The sequence below is a fragment of the Syngnathoides biaculeatus genome, chromosome 3 (genome assembly GCF_019802595.1).
Source record: "Syngnathoides biaculeatus isolate LvHL_M chromosome 3, ASM1980259v1, whole genome shotgun sequence".
Classification (NCBI taxonomy): Eukaryota; Metazoa; Chordata; class Actinopteri; order Syngnathiformes; family Syngnathidae; genus Syngnathoides; species Syngnathoides biaculeatus.
The window spans coordinates 9,273,696-9,293,527 of record NC_084642.1 but is presented as its reverse complement, the minus strand read 5'-3'; the positions used below and the strand labels follow the sequence as shown (position 1 = coordinate 9,293,527).

At 39.2% G+C, this 19,832-nt stretch overlaps 1 protein-coding gene across 1 annotated transcript in view; it reads right to left on the bottom strand.

The window, feature by feature from the left end:
* Positions 1-19,832, bottom strand: part of furina (furin (paired basic amino acid cleaving enzyme) a) — a 63,845-nt gene that overhangs the window by 21,508 nt on the left and 22,505 nt on the right. The window contains exons 3-4 of the mRNA XM_061814153.1: positions 6,580-6,678; positions 3,316-3,411 (exon numbers count right to left, since the gene is read on the bottom strand). Coding sequence (XP_061670137.1) covers positions 3,316-3,411; positions 6,580-6,678 — 195 coding nt within the window. The remainder of the gene's footprint in view (positions 1-3,315; positions 3,412-6,579; positions 6,679-19,832) is intronic.

The following is a 19,832-nucleotide window of genomic DNA, read 5'->3' as shown; positions in this document are numbered from 1 at the left end:
AGTACAACATGGCTAGCCTCACTACTGTCATAAACTTTGCCCTTCATCCTAGTCGAGACTCATCTGTCACAACACATCTGACACCTTCCACCTGCTTGAACCTGTTTCCTCACCTCTGTACTGCACTCACTGTTGCTCTGGACTGTTGACCAAGTATTTAAAATCCTCCACTCCTATCTCTTCTGCCTGCAGCCTCACTCTTCCTTCTCTACCCATCCAATTCGGACATGTACAGTGCCCTCCAAAAGTATTGGAATGGCGAGGTCAATTCCTTTGTTTTTGTTGGATGCTGAAGACATTTGTGTTTTAGATCAAAAGATGAATATGAGACAAAAGGTCAAAATTCCAGCTTTCATTTAATGGCATTTACATCTATATATGTTAAACAACTCGGGAAAGACCACCTTTTGTTTGAAACCACCCATTGTTTAAGTAAGCTAATGTACTGGAACAGACATTAAATTAATTTAAAGTGAATGTTATTTTTTTTTTAATAACCCTTTCGTGCAATAAATTCATCAAGCTCGCGGCCCATTCACCAGACTGTTGCATTTTTCATTTGAAAAGCTCTTCCAGGATTTTACTGCAGCCTCTTTCACTTCTTGTTTGTTTCTACGCATGGTCAATTAGGTTAAGATCCAGTGACTGACTTGGCCAATCTAAAACCAACTTTCTCCCCCTGATGAAGTCCTTTTATTGTGTCGGCAGTGTGTTTTGGGTCTTTTTGCATCCCGAGCAGTTTGGATGCATTTTTTTTGTAAATTGCGAAACAGAATTGAATCATTCTGTTGCAAAAATCTCAAGTTAAATCAACAAAGACGAGTGAGCCAGTTCCAGAACCAGCCATGCAAGCCCAGGCCATGACATTACCACCACCACCATGCTTCTCAGATGAGCTTGCATGTGCTGGATCATCAGCTGACCCTTTCTTTCTCCATACTTTGGTCTTTCCATCACTTTGGGAGATGTTAATCTTGGTCTAATCCGTCCACAAAACTTTTGTGGTCCATCTCTGTACTTTGCAAAATCCAATTCGCCTTTCTGATTCCTTTTGCTGATTATTGGTTTTCATCATTCGATTTGGTCATAGGCTATCTGTAGCTCTACAAAGACAATCCAGCTCCTTCTGACGTTTTTTGTTCTTCTCCATTAACACCCTCAACCTTCACCAACATGTCCATTACAATCTGCACCAATCATTACTCTCTCTCTGTGGCTGGGATGCTCTGAACTACCTTGCCTACCTCCCTCGAGAATTTCTCTTGATCACATCCTATCTGTAGGGCATAACCACGAATAAAATGAAACCCTCTTCAAGGTTCAGCCTCATCATTCGATCTGACACTCTTTTTAACTAACTGCTTTTCCCATGCTCTCCTGGACACACAATACAGTATAGCTGCCATTCTGTCAATATCATGTCAACTATCTCCCAAGCTTTTTCTGTCATGGTCCCTAAACTCAAAGTCCGCATATTCTGTTCTAGGCTCCGTGATAGCACTCTTATATCTAATTCCTCCTCTCTTTCCACTGAAGAACCCACTTTCCACCTCTCCAATCTTCAAACCACAGTATCTGAATTTCCAGTGGTGGGTTAAATTGTACTGGTGACGGATTTTGTTAACCCAGGAGACAACCAATCCGGTATAGCGTTCTAGTGGTCATCATCTTTATTTACATCAATTTTAGAGTTCCATTTTGTCAATTGGGAAGTTATCATTTCTCTGCTTTCCCTCTTCTCGCTCTCTTTTGATCTAAGTAAACAAAAAGTAACAGCTTGCCTCTCCAGACATGAATAAAGGATATGTAACAGACAGCAGTGGAAGGCACAGAGCTCTTTTGTAGACATGTTGAAAAGTGTATGCTTACAGTTTGATCAAAGCAAAGCTGATCCCAGTCGTGAAAATGATTTTTAAAAAAGCGAAGGTGTTGTTCCAGTTTCTATCAACACTTGCCATTTAAGAAAGTTTTCAACCTTGTGCTCTGTCTCATTTAAAAATAGAAATTATGTTTTTTAATCCCACACAAACTAGTTTCACATGTTAGATTCATAATTTATCACACTTCTTTGCATCATTTATTGTAACGAACATGGCAGTTTGTCGCACTAAAATGAAATCTCTTTATCCATTTATATGTTAAGCAATGTACTGCATAATAAAGTATGCCTTTGTTTAATACAGGCCCTTGGACAACTATCAAGAGTATTTAGTTGCTTCACAAAGAATATTCATATATTTGAGACAGCCCCACAGACTGGTGTGAAGCAGGAACTCGCAGGGGTAAGTTAGGGATGCTTTTAGCAGCCTGGAATTTCACTGAATTTCGTGAAACGTAAAAATCAACCCACGTGAGCCCTCACTTGTTCCCTTGTGATACTATTTGTGGATTTGAAGAAGGTCACAGATTACAGAATTTGCTTTGTTTTAACTGTGAATCTTGGTCCTAAATAAATTTTACACAGATGTCTCAACTTCATTGGAATCGGGATGTGTACAATGTAAATAAAGCCAGAATACAATTACATGCAAATCCCTTTCAATTTATATTCAACTGAATACACTGCAAAGCATCAGGCTGGTGAGGTTTCTGAATGGAACGGTCTTATATTTAAATATACAATTGTTCTGCCCCAAGTGTTTAATATGTTAAGAAGATTGATTTTATTAGAAAAGATCTGTTTGTGTTGTTAATTTTGAGAGTGCATTGCTGAGCTTTTATTTTGAAACTGTAGAATACAGGAAGTAGGAAGCGCTGAGCAGAGCGAAAAATAAAAAAAAAAAAAGCATGTCAACAGTTGAAAGATGTAGCACGTAGAAATCAGCTTCTTCCTGTGCATGAATCCGTCAGAAAGCAATGGCTTTTCAATCCATTTTCAATGTGTCACCCGACTTGACCTGTTAAGAAGTCATTAAAGGAGCAAGCACGCTCACTTCCTGCCTCTTGAAAAGGAGTTTGGCTGGCTGTTTATTCATGTTAGCACTTTGGAAGTAAAACACATGAAGAGAACAGTACAACGATGTAATTCTATGCTTCTGTGTGTATTTTTTTCAGTAAACGGCATCTGGGGTGTCAGACAACAAAGCATGCTGGGAGGGCAGAATAACGTACATCACACACTTGCTACTTCAGGCAACAAAGATGCGTTTCAGATGCTTTTACAATGTAGGAACTTCCATACACACCACACCGGGTTTTTTCCCTTTTCTTCATTTATGGTTTTATGATTATGAGAAGCCAAAATCCAGATTAAAATTCAAACTAGTCACCCGCAGCAGTTTTACTACATTTGACCTCAGTAGAACTCCAACTCACCAAGTACCACTGGTCACTGAATTTTGGATCAGTAGGTTCTGTGTAGATGTCCCTTTTTGTTCTACGTTTGACCACCTGTTGCTCTGCCCAGGTCACCTATACGCAGAAGTGAGCACACAAAAACAACAATGAGATGTCAGTCAACAATATCAAGAAAACTGAGTCGGAAATACTGATGAACCTGCCATGTGGGTCATCCTGTCAAAATATTTAATAGAGATCTTAATTCTCAATGTGATGACAGAAACAGGGGAATAATGGTGACTGTGCTAATGATCCTGGATGATGAATCCCAGTGTAGCAAGGGACTAATTAGTATACGAATCATTGAAGAGTTGGGAAATCTAAAGATTAAACAAGTTTTATGGACAGTTATGACAAAGACGGGTAATATGTATGGACACCAGATATACAATACAAAATTAGCCACTGTAACAAGTAGGAATGCACAGATTTAACTTTTTTGAGAACAGGTACATGTATTTACATTTGAGTGCTTGATACTAAGTACCGGCACCTATAATGATAATGCCGTTATCTTTCCAGCAGTGATGATGTTAATGGACTGAAATATTGTTGAAAAACAAGTCACAAATATTTCTTCCATAACATAAGACTCACTTAAATTAATTTTTACACAAAATCCTTCTTAAGAGTATGACTACATTGTAGATGTACAGAATCGGCACTGATACCAAGATAGGTATTAGTGTATCCCTTGTAATAAAACATAGCGGTCCAGTCAGCTGCAAGCAACATGTGTCAGAGGGTTGACCATCACAGGATGTTGTTATATTTTGTTGTTTGTTGTTGTTTTCTCTCTCAGGAAAAAAAAAAAAAAGCACTATTGACCTAAAAGCCTCCTTGCAGGCGGCGTGACACACTCGTGGATAACCACTACATTCCACTTTCTTCAAAAACCCATTTTTCTCCGTTGTTCCCAAGCAATCCTCGCCACAGCACTGCAAATACTTTATCCTTGAAAGTTATCTATAGCCTTGCTTTTAAAAAAAAGTACACATCAGTTCACTTTGGTATGGTACACATTCAGCGTGAAACAATTGAGAATAATTTGATTACAAAAGCAGTATTTAAATTGGCACGATGGCGTCAAGCCAGGAGAAAGAAGTTTGGGATTATCCATCTACCTCAGAGCGTGCTGTATCCTATTCAAGATGCCTTTGGGTGAAAGGTGTGTTACACCCCGAACTGATCGCAAGGCAACCTACCATGCAAACTTCAGACAAAGAACCCAGATTTGAACCTACCACCTCAAGACTGTGAGGTGGATGTCCGACTCAGTCATCTACCAGGCTGGCAGTTTGAGATTATGCCACACCTATAAAATACAGACTATACATTGCTCTAAAAATATTCAATAGCTGTACCCCTAAAAACGCTCCCGCAACATGTGACCCTGAGCATCCTATTTTACAGCACACTTTTATTTCTGTGTGGCTGCATTCGTGAGGTAAAGTCTGCTTGTGCAGTGTACTGTAAAACACACCGCTGTCCAACAATGTATACGTACCATATAAACAGAGTATGTGTCACGATAGGTAATAGAAAGTGTGCCTCCGATTGAAAAGAAAGCTGATGCTGTTCATGGAGTGAATGGGTAAGTTCATATGTATTAAAAAAAATAATAATAAATAAATAAAAAAGAGAAAAATACTTCTTGCCATAAAGGGAACCCATATTACTAAAAAAAAACAAAAAACAAAAAAAAAACTAGTGTTTCTTGAAATTGGGAGAAATCCACTCTTCACACACATCAGACCTAAGATCAATCTTATAGGATAATCTTGCCTTTGTATCTCGTGTATCTCTCTGTGTATCTATAGATCATCTCATTTACAGCTCTAGTCTATTTGCCTCATCTTTATATGTATACCAGGCCTAAATCAACAAGAGTTCACAAGCCCCCAAAAATATTTACACTCCTTTCTCATCCAATAGCCCCCCAAAAAAATGTTGGACTTCAATGCCATTCTGAGGCATGAAGATGGCAAATATAGCCAAGTTTCAGGTCCTCATTAGGCCCAGTTAGAAGGGTTCTCTGTTTGTCAGCATGTGAGACCTGGCTGAGGTCCAGATCTTGTTGTCCGTAATTAAACCAACAAAAAGTTGGAAATACCTTTTATTCGAACTCCATCTTGGCCATCTTACAAGATGGCTGTGAACTGAACTAAGTTTAATATTTTCATAATTTTTCCATGCAAAAATTGTGGAATTTCTTTGAAACAGCTTCGATTAGATTATGCATTGTTCAGACAAAAACTAAACAAAGGTAGCAGAGAAGATATATGAAAGGGTAATGCTTCACATTCTCTGAGGTACTGTGGAAAACAGAGGAATTCAACAACAGGAAATAGAGGCCCACTGGTGAAGGAAATCTCAAATAGAGAGGGAGGTGGCTAGAACTACAACAAGGGCACCAGATGATTGCTCTTTTCCCCAGCCTGCACCTGTGCTGCATGATTGCACTGCGAGAAAGTTAATTTTATAATATGCATTGAAAGCAATGGCTAAATCTGCTGTTTAGTTATTTAAGTCATGTACAATACTAAAAAAAAAATGAACGTCTGAAGTGTTTTAGGCTATTAGTGTTTAAAATGAACTCATGGGTGTCTTATCTTCAAATTCCTTGTATTCCCATTGCTGTGAATATTAATTTCACAAATTTTCACTTCATCCTGCCTGGTGGGTTAGGGTAGAAGGCTCATTTTCGAGCTAGCCTCAAACTCACTTGCAAACCTACTGGAAAATACGGAAATATAGGATTTCCGTTAAGATTATTCAAGAAGGCTGAACTACATCTCAGAGGTCCACCGAGGAATGCTTATGACTTGCAGGCCTCCACGGGGAAAAGCCTGTTCAGCTTCCATCACGCTTATGACAACAGCCCGTACGGATGCTGGGGCATTTCTGACATTTAGAATAACTTACAGCATAAGCCAAGGATATGCTTCTGCCCACGTAGTTGATACTTTCTCTTCCACCTGTGCCATTTGCATTAATCATAAAAATGGCTGTGCGTGTACTTGCCCTCGGGTTATCATTCCAGATGAGAGATGTGTTTTAACAACAAAAATGCGACACCTCACAAGTAATAAATAATTAATTGGTGAAAATAATGACTGTTGCCTCTCTAATATTGTATCATGAACTCCATTACTATCTATAACCCCAGTATATATATCAATATGTTTCGTCTCCCAAATACTTATTTAAAAAATAGGCTTACAATTTTAAACGTCTTACCTTGGGATCCTTAAGCAGACGGACATACGTGCCCCTATGATCAGACAGCGATCGCTTTGCCACTGTACGATGCTTGAAGTGATAATAGTCGCCAAAAACCTAGAAAACAATAGAAGTGATAAATTCAGTAGGCTGAAAACAAACCAAAACATGAAGTTACACTAAAGTAATATGTTAGATTGCCACTGGGGTTAAGCATGAAAATCCATCATTTTATTTTTCCCTATTTGCCCAGGGTTAATAATTGATACATGAATTCATTGGATGGATTGAATGAAATGCAATACTTGACCCCAAGCAGCAGAGGTGCTGTTGATTCAGAAGCAGTATTTCAGAACATTTAAAGAGACACTCGTATTAAAAAAAAAAGTGAAAAAAACACTATCCGACAATAAAACTCTAAATGAGTTATAATTGACTCCTCCGTAGAAATTGCGTCATCCGCGTCGCTGACCAATCAGAGGCCAGAGATTTGCATAAACCACGCCCCTATATTTGCACCCACCGTTCCCTCAGACAACGTTGCATGGTCCAGTATAGCTTTTGTTAGCGTTTTATCGCGTATTTGGGTTCTTTAACAATAGATATGGTTAAGAGGTGTAGTCACGGACTTTGTAATAGTGACGACAGGTATCCTGAAAGGCTAGTTGGTGGAGTTCAATTCGTACCCTTTCCAAAACCGAAGACCCAGTACGAAAAATGTCTTTGATGGATCAAACTTTGTGGAAGACCGCATCATCAACTGAATCCATCTAATATCAACAGGGACAGAAGACAGAGTACGAAAAATGTCTTCGATGGATCGTATGATCAACTGAATCCATCTCAAATCAACCGGAACAGATATGTTTTCACGAAGGTAAGCCCTATATTTGATTTTCAATACATGTCTCATATAAATGAATTAGCAGTTCTTCGCTTGCATAACATAGCTACATGTGAATGATTGACACACTTGATCTGTATTGAGCGATATTTTGCGATGATCTGACTGCACAAACGTGTCTCTGTTCGGGGGCTCCCGAGCTAAGCTAAACCGGACTTTGTTTGCACGAAGGTATGCCCTATATTTGATTTTCAATACATGTCTCATATAAATGAATTAGTAGTTCTTCGCTCGCATAACATAGCTACGTGTGACTGATTAACACACTTGATCTGTGTTGAGCGATATTTTGCGAGGACCTGACTGCACAAACGTGTCTCTTTGTTCGCAGCTAGTGAGCTAAGCTAAACCGGACTAGCAAGTCCTAAAAGCCTTCGACGTGCACCGAGACACCAAGACTGAAAGAAGGATGTTTGAGGACACTATAAAGTAGTGATTGTCGTACTTGGTCGGGACTTACGTAGGTTCGGCACTAATTCAAGAATAATTATTGAGGGGAGCGCGTGATGTTACACATAAAAAACGAGAGAAACAACTCATAAATCAAGCCTCGCCTTCTTTTCCTTCATACGGCGGTTCACAAACGGCTATACAGATACACATACAGATTCTGCACACAAGTGTGAGATGTAACACGAAAATAGGAAACTGTCAATGATGAATTGGTCTTTGGGTTATAATATATTATATTATGTGGCTCCTCGGTCTTCCACTGACTCCGGAAAGATCTCGCGCTAATATCAATGGTTTCTCCGTCGATGTGCATTTAAATACCATTGAAATACCCCGCGCTGAAATACTTGAAGCCTTGCTGTCTGCTTTTCAACGATATTTCACTATTCGCTATGAATGCGAGTGAGAAAACAGCTGGTAAATCGGACAATTTCGCTCTAGTCTTTTCTTCCTGCGCCGCCATTTTTGCTAATTGTTTGTCTGAGGTTAGCACACGTGGGGTGACGTAACTTCAGGAGGCGTGGTTAAGTGCCCTGTACGGAGGGGTCAATTAGGGCAAAGACATGCAGTGGCATGGTTATCCCTAATAGACAATTCAATTATCTTTATGTATCAAATGTATTCTGTCAACTGACCGTTGTCGTACTATTGCGGTTTCAACTACCTCCGCAGTAGGCAATTTCTTGTGTGTTGTCGACATACTTGGCAAAATAAAGATGGTTCTGATTCTAAAGGATAAGCTTCAAAATACCTTCTTCCAGATAGCAACAGATTAAACACACCAAGGTGTGAAGGAAACACATCACAAAAGAAGTGATTCTTCCATCAAGCCAGGGAATGTCTTGTGCAAATAAAAAACAATCGCTATAAAAATCTACAATATAGCAGAGACCACGATCGGTAAACCACAGGAGGGTGGGGATTACCATACAGCAAAACAAAAAAAAAAATTGCATGGGTTTCCACAAGTACCACAGGGAGGTAATGTAGCACAGGGATCATAAACCTTTTTTAAAACTCAGACCTACTTTGCTACTGATTAATGTGGATGGGTACTGGTCTCACATACACTTCTGAAAGAACATGTGCTCAAATTAAATTAACTTGAAAAATATATACATCATAATTTCAATAATTTAACAAGGTAGAAAATGAATAAAATATAAAATGTGCAACACTTGATTTCTATAAATTTATGCAAGTGTTACATTCTCAAACCGTCACTTCGACAAAATTCTTGGGCTATCAAAATGTCCGACCGCCGGTGAGTCATTTTTAAAAACAGGCCCACGGGCAATATATGGTGTCCTTGGGCACCATCCTTGTGACCTTTGATGTTCAGGGTCTGCAATTTGTTTTGCAGCACTTCTTCAGTCCAAAAGAAGCACAATTCAAGGATGAATTAAGTTAAATCACAGTAAACCGCCCAAAGGCAGCCAGCATGACAAATAAAGGCACTGTATTCAAAGACAATGGGCTGGAGAGATGCAACAATAAATAGGGAAGGTAGATTTTAAACTGTGATATTTGGCTGTGTGCAGAAAACATACCCATGACTCAGTGAGACAGTATACCTGTGAGAGTGTATAGCTATAGTATACTTTGTAACCCCATTAAAGAAGAAACCCAGAGGAAGGAAGGCAGATCTATGACAGTATAAAAGTGCTCACATCAAAAAGGCATTACCCGAGCCAATGGTCAATGGTCTCTCGTGAGGAAAATGGGAGCAGGTAGTCAGTCTATTGTGTTGGACAGGAAAAGGTCTTGGGAGGTGGAACTGATCAAAGGAGGGTGGGAGAGGCCCATTAAGTGGCATCGTGATACAATGCAGTGATCAATTCCTCCGGTGAGCCCAGCAGTTCAAAGCAAAAGAAAATGTGTCAACCAAAAACAGCTGCTGCTTGAGTGTTCTAAATGTCTGGCCTCACAGTCTTGCCGTGAAGTGTTTTGTTTTCAGACAACAGTATTTCAAACATATCGAAAATGCAGCTAGATAGCAGATAAAAAAAAAAAAAGAATAAACTGGTGATAGCATTTAAGAACCAAAATGATTTTCCAATTTGGACAAAACTTTACTGTAATGTTGTCTTCAACAGCAGTAACGGATTTATTTAAATGTATTTTTGCAATTTGTGTACCCAACAACAGGAACATCAAAGGTTTTGTTTACATTTAACAATGTATATTAAGCTAATAATGTGTATTTAATGACAGTATGTTTTGAGTTGGGTGGCAAATTGGCAGAAAATAAAACATTCTGAACAATTTGTTTGTAACGAAGCACACAAAGTCACATTAATGTAAATATTTATGCAAGTGTTCCAGGGGTTGGCTCCCATTAAGAGCAACTCAACTGTTACCAAAATATTCACACATGCACATTTGCCACATTAAACTCAAGTATGTCCATTCCGGCTCTGGAGCCCAACCATCATCTGGCAATCAGTACAGACATTTAAGGCGTAATGATTTCGGCCATTTAATCCAGACCACATTGTTTCTGTGGTTTTAACTACTTTCCACTTGGAAAGAAAGGCCATTTGCAGCAGTTGGAAAATCTGGATACAGAATTTTGAGAGTGACCATTACAGATGGTCACAGATAGCAGAAAAGCCTTATCAGGAACTCGCAGAGCAGGCATTACTCTGATGGGTATTTGTGTGCAGTCTCTGCTAAAACAAATGCGCTTCGTGGGAATCCATGCATTCAAAGTTTTGTGTCTCAACAGCAGTGAATGATTATTACGCAACACTGAAGATAAATGGGCGAGAGGGTTTCAGAGCCGCAATATTGTAATATGAACATGGAGTCCCGAGTTGCACTTGGGAATTTTGGCAATTCCATAGATGGAAGACAATTATTGCTGTTAAAATACAGACATGACCCATGAGACGTTTTACTTTGGATTAGATACATTAAGCTATTATTCAAGCATTGATGATATTGGGCATTATCATATTTTCTTTTTTCCTCAGCAATGTGATTGAGAAAATGACGGAATTTGCCCTGTAAGAATAGAGAAAGAAAGAAATGTGTATACAATACGTCTGGAACGAAGCAAGTGAAAAGCATAGTCAAAATAGGTTTTAGGTCTTAAATGCAATTACATTAAACTAGAAAATCTTTTAATGTTTGCTTCTCAATGTTTCCATCATTAAAAAAAAAAAATTCAGCTAAAATGTCTATTCCCACTCCTTCCTTTGTGTGCGCATAATTTCTGTGAAGTTGCAACTTACCTTTGAGGCTTTGTGGCATTCCCCTAACCACCTACCACACGCCAAATTTGCTATCTGAAGAATTTCAATATTGTCTAGGGTGTGAACAGCAGCATGGCTGTTTCAGTCAATCGCATGCCTGTGAACAGGCATTTTGTGCAAGGGCGTTACTCACTTCTTGCAAATGACAGTTCAATAGGCTGCAGCACGGGCTAAGACGTGTAGATACTGGATGGATAAGTAACCATTATGGTTAAATGTCCGTCATAGAAATCCTGGAGTGGTGGCAAAGCACGTCTATTAGAACACTTGTTTCAAAGCACTGTCAGGACTTCAAATCAAGCAGCCTTTTCAACAGCCAAGCTTCCAATTTTCCACAAACTACTGGTCTTATTCTATGAGTTTCAATCTTAAATGCACAAACAGTACATTATCCAGAATGAAAAAAAAAAAAAAGAATATGATTTAGACATTAACTTGTGTTGTCAGTGACTAGTCCATGAGCTGACAATCTAACTCTTGAATTCAAAGTGTTCATATTCATGCAAGTAGTGAGTGTCAACCAGAGTATTTTTTTCCAGTTGTTAGCCATTTCTGCTTGAGACCAAAGTACGTACGCTACTCGAGGAAGTCAGATATACCTTGGCTAAGTTCCCATTTCTGGTACATTGCAGGAATGAGTGAACGGGCTGTCGTTTTCTCCATGGATCCACCCTCATTGTTTTTGTGTATTGCTACATTTGGGATGATGTGCCAGTGTGGAAGCAGTATTTATTCATTTTCTGGACACAGAAGGACTGAATTTATCTACAATGGGTGGGTCTATTCAAACGTTTCCAATAACACTAGAAAGTTACATTTGAAAAGGTTGCGAGAGGCATTGGAGTACTTGCTACTAAAAACAGTGATAAAGTCACTATAATGGCATCACTGCCTCATAGTTTTCATTAATGAATTACCGTAATTGCTGGACTATAAGCCACGACTTTTGTCACACACTTTCAACCCTGCGACTTATGCATTGATGGGGCTAATTTATGGATTTTTTCTAACCATCGCCAGGGGTGCTCGAGCAAAAAAGGTAAGTGTGAGACAGGAGGAATATATGTCTCAAGGAAGACGTAACTAACTTTGCGCTTTGTGCATGAATAAAATTAGCATGAACCTACCCTCACCATGGAATACGCAAGAATAAATGCATATGAGGCAGCTTTCAAGTTAAAAAGCAATCGAGCTGGCCAATAACAAAGGAAACAGAGCTGCTGCACGTAAACTTGGCACAATGAATTGACGGTGAGACGCTGGAAACGGCAGCGGGAAGAACTGGAGCAATGTAAAAAGACGAAAAGTGCTTTCAGAGGCAATAAAATTAGGTGGCCTGAACCGTGTTGCTGCTGTGTTACTGCCATGTCTCAGTGACTTTTACCGGTATGTTTTTTTTTACCCAACCCTGTTAGTGCTGTGTTACCACCGTATTTCTACTGTGTTATTGCCGCGTCACAGTTTGGGAACAAAAGCTAAGGTATATTATTAAAACTTTGAAAACTCTATGTACCGTCTTTCTTTGTAAATATCTCGTTTCAATGTGGGCACATGCGGCTTATAGACAGGGGCAGTTTATGTATGGACAAAGTGTTTTTTTCTTTAAAAATGTACTGGGTGAGCCTTATAATCAGGTGTGGCTTATAGTCCAGAAATTACGGGAATCTATTGCATGGTTTGAAACTGTATTACTAACCTTCGGTAAACAGATTCATCCCTGCTCAACATGACTAACATTATAAATCGCATCATTTTATTAGTCACACCTAACTTTAAACCTATGTTCGAAAAAAGACAACCATTGACTTGCTTGCTAGTATGCAAACAATATATAACAAAAACATGAGTGTGAACGGCGAAAAGTATTGGAGTTGAGGAAAGTGAAAAGAGTTTAGCTATGGCAGAACTAACCTTCCCGGCAGCAAGGATGGCTGCATGGTGGAGGCAGCAAAAGACATCATGCTCACAAATATACAAAACAAAAATATAAACCCTACACTTTAGCTTTTGCTTTCATTTTTCATGAGCTGATCTCAAAGATTTCAAGACTTGCAAAAACACCAAAGACATTTCTTTCAAATATTGTTCACAAATCTGTCTAAAATCTGTTTTGTCAAGCACTTCTCAGGTGTGACGCATGTTGATTCGACATTAGGCGTGATTATTTCATACGCGTGCAGTAGTCTGACCAAAATAAAAGGCCACTATAAAATGTGCAGCTGTATTGTATTCTACACTTGTGCCATAATAACCCGTCACTCTTGATATGTCAGACCGCTGACATGAATGGATAATCTCAACAAAGGACAAGCGCTCACTAACACAAATTTAGACAGATTGATTAACAATATAATGGAAAAACGCACGTGCACGTGTATTTAAAAAAAAAAAAAAAGCTTTGGATATTTGAGTTTAGCTCATGAATAATCGGAACAAAAAAAAGCAGTTTAATATTTATGCTCAGTGTACAGTACTTAGCTCCTTCTAACACAAATCCCGGGATGTAAATATTCTACATTCTATAAAAGGTTTTTACGCTTGAGAAGGGTACATTCCAAAACTCATGTGCTTCATTATTCCCTCTTATATCACAGAAACGGGGCTGAAAAATTGTTCAAATCATTCATGTCTCATGAGTGTTACTAACATGGCTGTTCACGTGTTTTCACCCCCTTCACATGCACTTAAAAAGAAGACCGTGAGCTCTATGAATGTTTACAAAATGTCCAATAGAAAGATGACGATATAATTCAAAGATTCAAGTCACGCAATTCAGGCACATCATTTATGCTTTATGCTTTCATCATGCAAGAAGAAAATGACCAAAAACGCTTCAGGGGTGAAAAGTGAAAGGAGGGGAAAATTCAATCACAGGACCTTAACCCAATAGAGCATTCATTTTAACTCCTGAAAAGCAGACTGAAGGGCAAAACCTCCAGAAACAAACGAGAACTGAAACAGGCTGTACTAAAGGCCGGAAAAAGAATTTCAAATTGAGAATGCAACCGTCGTGTGAAGTCAAAGGGCCACAGCCTTGATGCAGTTATTGCAAGTCAAGGTTAAAAGGGGAGTTGTTTAACACATCTAGATGTAAATACAATGAAATAGAAGGAATTCTGACCTTTTGTCTCATTTGTCTTTTGATCTGGAACAATGTTTTTTGTATACAAAAAAAAACAAAGGAAATGACCTTGCCTTTCCAATACTTTGAGGTGACTTTCAGGTGTGAGGCAGAGGAGTATAACCATGTTTTCAGTCTTCTTCTTTTCCTTTTGGCTTGTCCCTTTAGGGCTTGGCACAGCGAGTCATCTTTTTCCATGTAAGTCTATCTCTAGCATCTTCCTCTCACCAACAGCCAACAGGATCCTTCCTCCTTATAACGTCACGTTTTCAGTAAATAACCTTTTACTGAAAAGCAATATCTGAATGACTGTAAAACAAGTACAAAAACTTTTGCTCAAAACCAATTTTTTTCCCTGAAATGCAAATGATTGCGTAATTACGCTGTGATTTGATGGGCTTTAGTGATTACATGCAGGAACTACAAAGAGAATGCTAGTTATGCACTTCCTCTGACCTCCTTAAGTTATACGTTCATATTCAGAGAGAATAAAGACGCAATATTGTACAGAAAACAAGTTTAGGATTTGCAAGCGGTTTCATTTGAAAACAAAAAAACATCATTAATGGGCCCAGGGATAATTGTCTGCCAAATGGGAGTCGGAAACAACGTTTTTTTGATCAGTTCACTGGAGATCAAAGGTTGCCCCATTAGAGTCACATTAACAGTAGAGGGATTATCTCATTCAAACGTGTTGTAGACACTCATGCAGATGCATTAATGAGCTCATCCTCATTAGTGAAAGAATTCAACTGCATTCATTGCTTTTTAGCCTGTCAGAAAAAGTGTGTGCGCCATTGTCCGAGTATTTTGTGTGTTCAGGCCATGGAGTTGGAGGAAGGGGGATCTAAGAAGAAGGGCAAGTTAAACTGATGGAGGGAATTCAAGAGGGTCAGGGAGGAAGCTTACAAGCCAGGGGGCCCTGTCACGTGGCCACAAAGTGTGTCATTTCGTTTGACGTGACCAGAGAAAATGGAAGATTCGTGCTGAACAGCTCAGTAAAACACTTCCAAACCAGGGCAGGGAAATAATTACGATTCTGGACCATTACACAAATCTGATTTTGAAAACCACAAACTGCTTGTGTGCATGTGTGTGTGTGTGTGTGTGTGTCCGTGAGTCATCATTATTAAGTCTTCTGATGTCTAATCTACTCTCAGGAAATTAATAATTTTTCAATAAAACCCTGCTGAGAACAAATCACAGGAAATTATTCATTCATTTTCTACCGCTTATCCGAGGTCAGGTCACGGGGCAGTAGCTTTAAGAGGAATGCCTAGACTTCCCATTCTACAGCCACTTCATCCAGCTCTTCCGGGGGGATCCCGAGACATTAATACACATTTTAAATAAAATCCTGCTAATAAGACAACACTGGGTTAAATGGCAGTTCAGAAACATATCCCCTAGTGATAAACAGCATTTTGTACTGAATTCTCTGAGAGTGGTCTTAAAGTTCCCCAGTGAAAGGAAAGGCAGAGAATATATACAAAATGCATTCACTGACATTTCAGTAAAGGTAAATTGCTTTATGGAAGTCAGGGTGGACGCATGCAAACAAAGATATCTGTGCTAGACAGAATAATAGTGCTTTGACAAATAAGCATGGTGCATCTATTACGGTGGTACATTTCATGATTAGATTGAGACCTTCAAACAAAGTAAAGTGTCTCCCCCCCCCCCCCCACTTAATTTAAGATGGCTCGAAATTCAAGCTTGGTTCTCTAGCCCAGAACAGAGGATACTGTGCAAAGGGGGACTGCCAGTGGGACAAGAGCTAATACGATTTAACTCTGGTGCCTAATTTTATCTCTCCTTAGAGCAATGATGAAGCTCTGCAACCGGACAGGAATAGCAAACAAGTTACTCTGACCGTGATGGGGGCCACTGGGGCTATTTGAAGAAGCTACACTTAATTTCCCTATTTCCATCATCTCCTCTCCCCTCAGAGGAACCTGCTCTTTTGTTTCCGTATCCACAGAAGGGAGGCTAAAGAACCTGCACCTGAGTTTAATGGACTTTTATGAAGCTCCCCACGAGGTTCACAGTATGAAGTTTTGGAGTGTGTGACTTTGAGAAAAAAATTTCACATGGGCCGTAATGCCTGCATTGAGAGAGACAAGACTTATTTGATGGTTGGGAAAGTATATTTGACAGAAAAACGGCTCTCTTCTGAGTGTTTTGTTAGTGTTTGGACAGTTTTATTGGTAAAAAGACCCAACAGTTTGCATACATTAGGATTTTATACTCAAACTTTTTTTTTTTTAATAACCTGTGCCTTGCTTAAAGTAAAAAAAAAAAAAATGAGGCAAAGGCATTTCTATTTTGAGAACTTGGTAGGAAAACTATTTAGTCTGACCAAAATCCCTATGCTGCAATTTCCCTAGACTTAATAGCATACTTTATAAAAATAAACATACACAATATATGTAGCATGGGACCGAGCTAGCATACATAAACATATTAAAAGAGCTATTAGGTATAGAACAAACTTGGAAAAGCTATCCAGCGGGAAAAGCAGGAACTCTTAATTTATAGAGTTTTGTATTCAATGGCAACTATGTAAGAGATGACCAAAGGGCTGAGAGTTCAATATACAGCTTTAAAATGTTTAGCAAAGAAATCGAAGCTTGGAACTTTCTGCATGGACTTTTGCATATTCTCCACAAGCTTGCTTTTTTTTCCGCCCCAAGGTACTCAGATTTCCTGACAGATTCCAAAAACATGTATACTACGTTTATTACCGATGCTAAATTGCCCATGGGTAAACATTGTGAGTGTGAATGGAGTATGTGATTGGAAGGCAATTAGCACAACATTTTACTTGGACTCCAGTTCATCTTTGACCGTGAACAGGAAGTGGCATAAAATGATTATGGATGGATGATCTTGGATTTTAAGTTTGACCAATTAAAACAAACAGAACACGGGGTATTTATTTATTTTTAGCTGGCACTTAGTTTTTGTGTTTAGATTTTACTTCACATCAGTATACAGTATACATATTTCTACATCTGAGAATAAATTCATGTCCTTACCCAAAAATCCAGACCACTCTAAGTGACCACTCTGAATTTTAGTGTTTGGTCATAAATGTGAAAAGATATAACAATTTCAGTGCATTTATTTTTCATGTTTTAATCTCTGAATTTTGAGGAAATGTCTATGCCTCATCTCGTATTAATGTTTAAATATGGAAATCTTCATCATACCTATTACATTTTAAAACAATGGTCTTGTGGTGGTTGGAGGGGGAATGAATGTATTTTTTTTTAAATGCCAATTTTCACTGTCCACGTTTCTTTAAGCAGCAAACTTGGAACATTTTATTTTCATACCACATTAGGCTCCTTCTTGCTTGCAGTTGGCAAAGTGCTAACTATGTCAATTGCTCCAAAATCAAAAGTGAAAGTTAAAAATTGGGCTCGCAGCTGTGAAAAGTGAGTGACACAATAAGAGGGTGTAACAAGGGCATGTTCCCTTGCCAACCACAAACAGCCAGCCTGGTAAACAAGGTCCACAACAAACTCTCTCTCAAATGGCACTTTGTTTTTTGCGGCATACACCTTATGCACGGCGCCCATCTTGTGCAAGGCAAGAGTCAACTGAATTGTGCCGCACAATTGTGCTGCAGTCAAGGAAACAAAATTGAATGGGACTGTTGAAGGCACGCTGCACTGTGCTAAAGTGTGTAAAGGCCTTGGGAGTTTGGGGTCTGCAAACAGGACCAATATCAAGGACCACAAACAAAATCAAGCCCAACTAAACATGATAAAAGAACCAGGTAGACCAAAACAACTCACTTTTAACGTGAGAGAACCCATGCTCATGAAAGCTATGACTTTAGGAAACAATATAAAAGTGTCTGCAACAGTACATCTTGATGTCTAAGAAACAAGATGCACCCTAGTACATAGATACCAAGCCCTCGTCTTCCTTCATCTCACTAGCAGCAGTCGAAAGTGAAACAAACATCGCACACAAGTTGGGTTGTGGCTTTCACCCAAAAGAACCACCAATTTGTCCAGCGATTGTATGTTCCCCCAACGCAGTAAAACTCTCAGAAGAGCAATTTCAGAACAAAACTCTATGTAGCAATAGCTCAAATATCCCAATTCACTAACTATTGTCTAATAAATCTACCAGAAATTTTAAGACTGAAGATGAAATGGTGAGAATATTTCCCATCACAATTATTGTGAAGGAAATTATCACAGTCAAAAGACAAGGTTTGGGCAAATTTTGCTAAATTTAAAGACGTACTTTCAGTTATTTTCGCTTTAGTTTCTTGAACTCTATTTGGCTTCCATGTACCTGTTAAATTTGCATTAATAAATTATAATGAGTGAAATAAAATAAATACAATCTAAAAACAATATATTGTACCTGCACAATTCAAGTCCTCTTTGTAGGCGCAAAAATGTCATTGTCTCTTGATGCTGATGGTGCACTGAGCTGGCACCAACAGGAATGAATCCACACCATAAACAGAAAACTGTGATGGGCATAACCTACCAAGAACAGCCACTCACTTGGTGACCCAGAACAACAAAACCTCGATATCAACAGAAAGTTGCGTCCCAGTCTTTGTGTGCCCTCTGTTTCATAAGAGTGAGCATGTCCTGCCGCAGCCTTTCGGGTCACACGACCTCGCAGAGGGGAACATCTGCCTTCAGTCCGGTCTGAACCTCCACCAGCTGCTGGATTCAGATGACTGAATGCACAAGCCACACGGCTGCATAGTGGCTGGGACAATTTCAAGAAAGCTGACCGCAGCTATTTCCTCAAGTCTGACAACACAATCAACAGGGTGCTCTATCCCGCAGACACTCGAGCTTTATTAGCTTTACGTGAGCGATTACAAGGATTCGGGGATTTGGCTGGATTTAAGATTGAGATTACAAGGGAATGACGGCATCTTTTTTTACCATGAAGAAAAAATGCTTGAAGCATGATAATGGCATGGTTGAAAGACTAACGGTATCTTAACATTGGTTAAACATATTACATCAGTGGAAAATCAATATCCATAATCATTATATATATATCATAATTTTCCAGACTATGCACATTTTATTCTAAAAAAAATTCCACTGCATTATGCAAAAAGTATAAGAAAAACGAAAGCAGTATTTTGCATTTGTCATGAGCAAGGCTTGGCCGCTGCCAAGAGGGGCGTGGCCACGCCACTGTTCTGGGTGGTGACACCTGTCATCGGTCACAGCTGTTTCACATTCAGATTGTTATTGAACAGGCATTTAAGTTGGAGTTTTTGTCACTGGCATTTGCCAGTTCGTTGCTTTTGTTAATGAGTTGCATTCACTGCCTGTGGGACTGTCCGCATTGACGCGTATGTTAGAGTAACCCGAGTCACAGCGATTCTGTGCCCTTTAGTTTGATCCTGCTGTCCAGTTAAACTTCTTAGTTTACCCCAGAGCCATCGGAACTTGCTGTATGTCTTTTGGATCCCGCCTAGCCTAGCGTTTCTGTGCCTCTGCCTTGTCGGACTGCTACACTGTGTATGACCCAGTTTCCG